Genomic DNA, 2,706 nt, shown 5'->3' on the forward strand with positions numbered 1-2,706 from the left:
CGCCTGCCTTCATTGAATCCGCGCGTGTGCCGGCAACACGTCCTTCCGCGAGCTGGCCAGCATTTTAGAACACAAAAAATTACCAAAATATAATTAATTACGCATAGTCTTGACTTGTTGTGCTCGCACTGGTAGTAGGAACTAGAGGGTTTTCTTTATTTATAACTCTCCTCATTTTTTTTGGCTTTGAAGTGAATCATGTTTGTGGACATTATGTATGAGTGTGCAGATATCTGTGAACATGAGTTTGATGTGGAAGTTGAACTTGGAATGTCGGGCTTGCGTGTGAACTATACCATGTCCAATGCTTCGTCTGTTATTGTTTGGAAATTAATTGATGTTATTACATGACCCGAAAAAATATATTTTGTGCCACGTCAGTAGATGCACGGACATCACAACGGGCATGCTGACTGGATAAACATTTGAACCTAGCTATTATGAAGGAAATTTTGTATTGACAACAATTTTAGATAGCAGGAGACGCCTTGCCTGCTCTGCCTCTGCTAGCTTATTTCTGGCTTCTTCCATCTCTTCTTTGGCATGGGCGAAGAGAGCATCTGATTGCTCTTTTTGCTTCTTCAGGAACTCAACTACATTCTCAAGGGCTGCTGCACGCTTTCTTTCAGCCTTTACTAGAGCCACGAGAACACGAACAGCTAACGACTCCACCTGGCTTGTGTGTAATCCAGCATCATCTGGGAATTTGCACCTTGTGTCTAATCCAGCATCATTAGGGAACTAGCACCTTGTGTGTAATCCAGCCTCATTTTGGCAACATGATCTCGAGGTTGACCATACTTCCCTCCTCGCAGGAACTGCATCCTGACATGAAGTTACTTCTTTTTTAGATCAATACTCAGAGCAACCCAAATCCATTAAGTAGAAGCCAGATAAACAGAACTTAGAGAAGTGAATTCAAAAGGAAAAAAAATAAAAACAAACTACAAGGTGAGAACACCCACTTCCTACATCAAGCTAAAAACGAAAGCTTTAGGACGATTAAGACTCTTCTTATTACACATCGAAGAACACGAGGCTTAAGAGAAACAGAAACTACAACATATACACATCGAAGAACACGAGGCTAAACGAAAGTAATTGAAAGGGTGTTACTTACCAAAGCTCGTTTTATAGGTTCGGTGCAGCTCCTCTTTAACTTGCCATGCTCCTTGAAGATATCCCCAATATCCTGTGTTTGGACTTCATTGCTCCTCAGCATGTTCGCACTCGTGGTTTTAAAATCTCAACATTGCAAGAAAAATATACTACTAGTAATACTCGCGCATCTTGTGGGCAACATTAAAGCGCTCGTATGCCATGTTAGAGCATATTCAACAAATCGCAATGCGCGGCGCTTTAAAAAAGCGTTTATAGTGCTGAGATCGAGAAGTAGAGATAGAGAGTAGAGACTAGAGAGTAGAGGATAGTTCTCAGGATAGATAGATAAAAAATAGATTATTCAACTACTCGTCGTCGTCCGACTCCTCCTCGGTGATGTCCTCCTCCGACGTCTGACTGTAGGCGTGAAGATACCGATCATCGTCAGATTCCCAAGGCGACGCTGCTCCTAGCCTCATATTGAATTGAGCGTCCGCTTTTCGCCTATGCTTGTCCTCGTGATAGGCAACTCGCTCCGCCCTCCTCTTATCCCTCTCCGCCCTCCTTTGTGCGTAGAACTCGCGCTCGTTGATGATGTCTCACGGGAAGCATTGATGCCACAGTGCCATGGCTTCCTCGTCCATCTCGGCGATGCCGAGACGGTGCTCCCGCCTCCGGTTGTCACGACGATCCTCGTCGGTGATAAGCCGCGACAGAGGCGCAAGCTCCTGTGTCCGTTCCCTCTTTGGCACATTGGGGAAGTTCAATGATCTATGAGGCCACCGGAGGCGCCACGCCACCGCGTCATACGCGCAGACGGCCTCGTTGGTGGTGTCGAAATTGCTGAGGCCGAGGTGCATCCCGCGGAACCGGATCTCGGAGGAGAAGCCGCCGGAGGGGCGTGGCGGACGCCACAGTATCCCCAAGTTTCCCGGCGACGCGGCGGTGGCGAGGCGAGAAAGAGCGAGGATAGAGAGGTGGTGAGGCATAGAGCGGGGAGAGAACGGTGGCAAGGCATAGAGCCGTGGGAGGGTGTTGGATTTTATAAAGCGCGTCGGACGCCGCGCGCCAAAACTAGCACACGCTCGGCCGCTTTTTCCCGCGTGTGCGCATTCCTTTCCCTACGTCTCTGCTATCTCTACTCTCTTCTCTATTATTATATTTATTTTATATTTAATATTTATCTCTACTTGTCTACTCTCTACTTTTTTTCTCTACTTTTTTTCTTATAAAAAACAGAGTTGGTGATGATGGTGTGCCTGCCATCCTGCAATATAGGCCGTCCAATTTATATCTGATAGATAGGAAGGAAAGAATGGCAATTTTGCAAAAATATACCCACACCCCTCTCCAGATTTGCAAAGAAGGCCTCCCCTCGTTCATCCTTTTCTCCCACAAGATAAACTACTCATACAAATGCATCTTGATGCGTGCAACGCATGGGCATCTTGCTAGTTCTAAAAAACTTTCCATTATTTGCCACACTACTAGTTGCAGATGAAAAACCTACCCAAGCAGAGCGCAATACAGGAGCAACGCACAATTACAAGCTGATATTCTGTTGGACAATGGAGGCTATAACCAAATACTTTTACGGGAACAATA

At 46.0% G+C, this 2,706-nt stretch overlaps 1 protein-coding gene across 1 annotated transcript; it reads right to left on the reverse strand.

The window, feature by feature from the left end:
* Window positions 1-1,700: 1,700 nt before the first annotated feature.
* On the reverse strand, window positions 1,701-2,090 carry LOC147980606 (ethylene-responsive transcription factor RAP2-13-like). Its single transcript, XM_087515681.1, has one exon. The coding sequence runs from the start codon at window positions 2,088-2,090 to the stop codon at window positions 1,701-1,703; it is 390 nt and encodes a 129-aa protein (XP_087371807.1).
* Window positions 2,091-2,706: the final 616 nt, after the last annotated feature.

Source organism: Triticum urartu, chromosome 3A (assembly GCF_056163025.1).
Source record: "Triticum urartu cultivar PI428250 chromosome 3A, HENAU_Tu73, whole genome shotgun sequence".
Classification (NCBI taxonomy): Eukaryota; Viridiplantae; Streptophyta; class Magnoliopsida; order Poales; family Poaceae; genus Triticum; species Triticum urartu.

Excerpts from the sequence above, each read along its gene's own strand:
- LOC147980606 (XM_087515681.1), bottom strand. The coding sequence starts at position 2,090 with ATGCCTCACCACCTCTCTATCCTCGCTCTTTCTCGCCTCGCCACCGCC.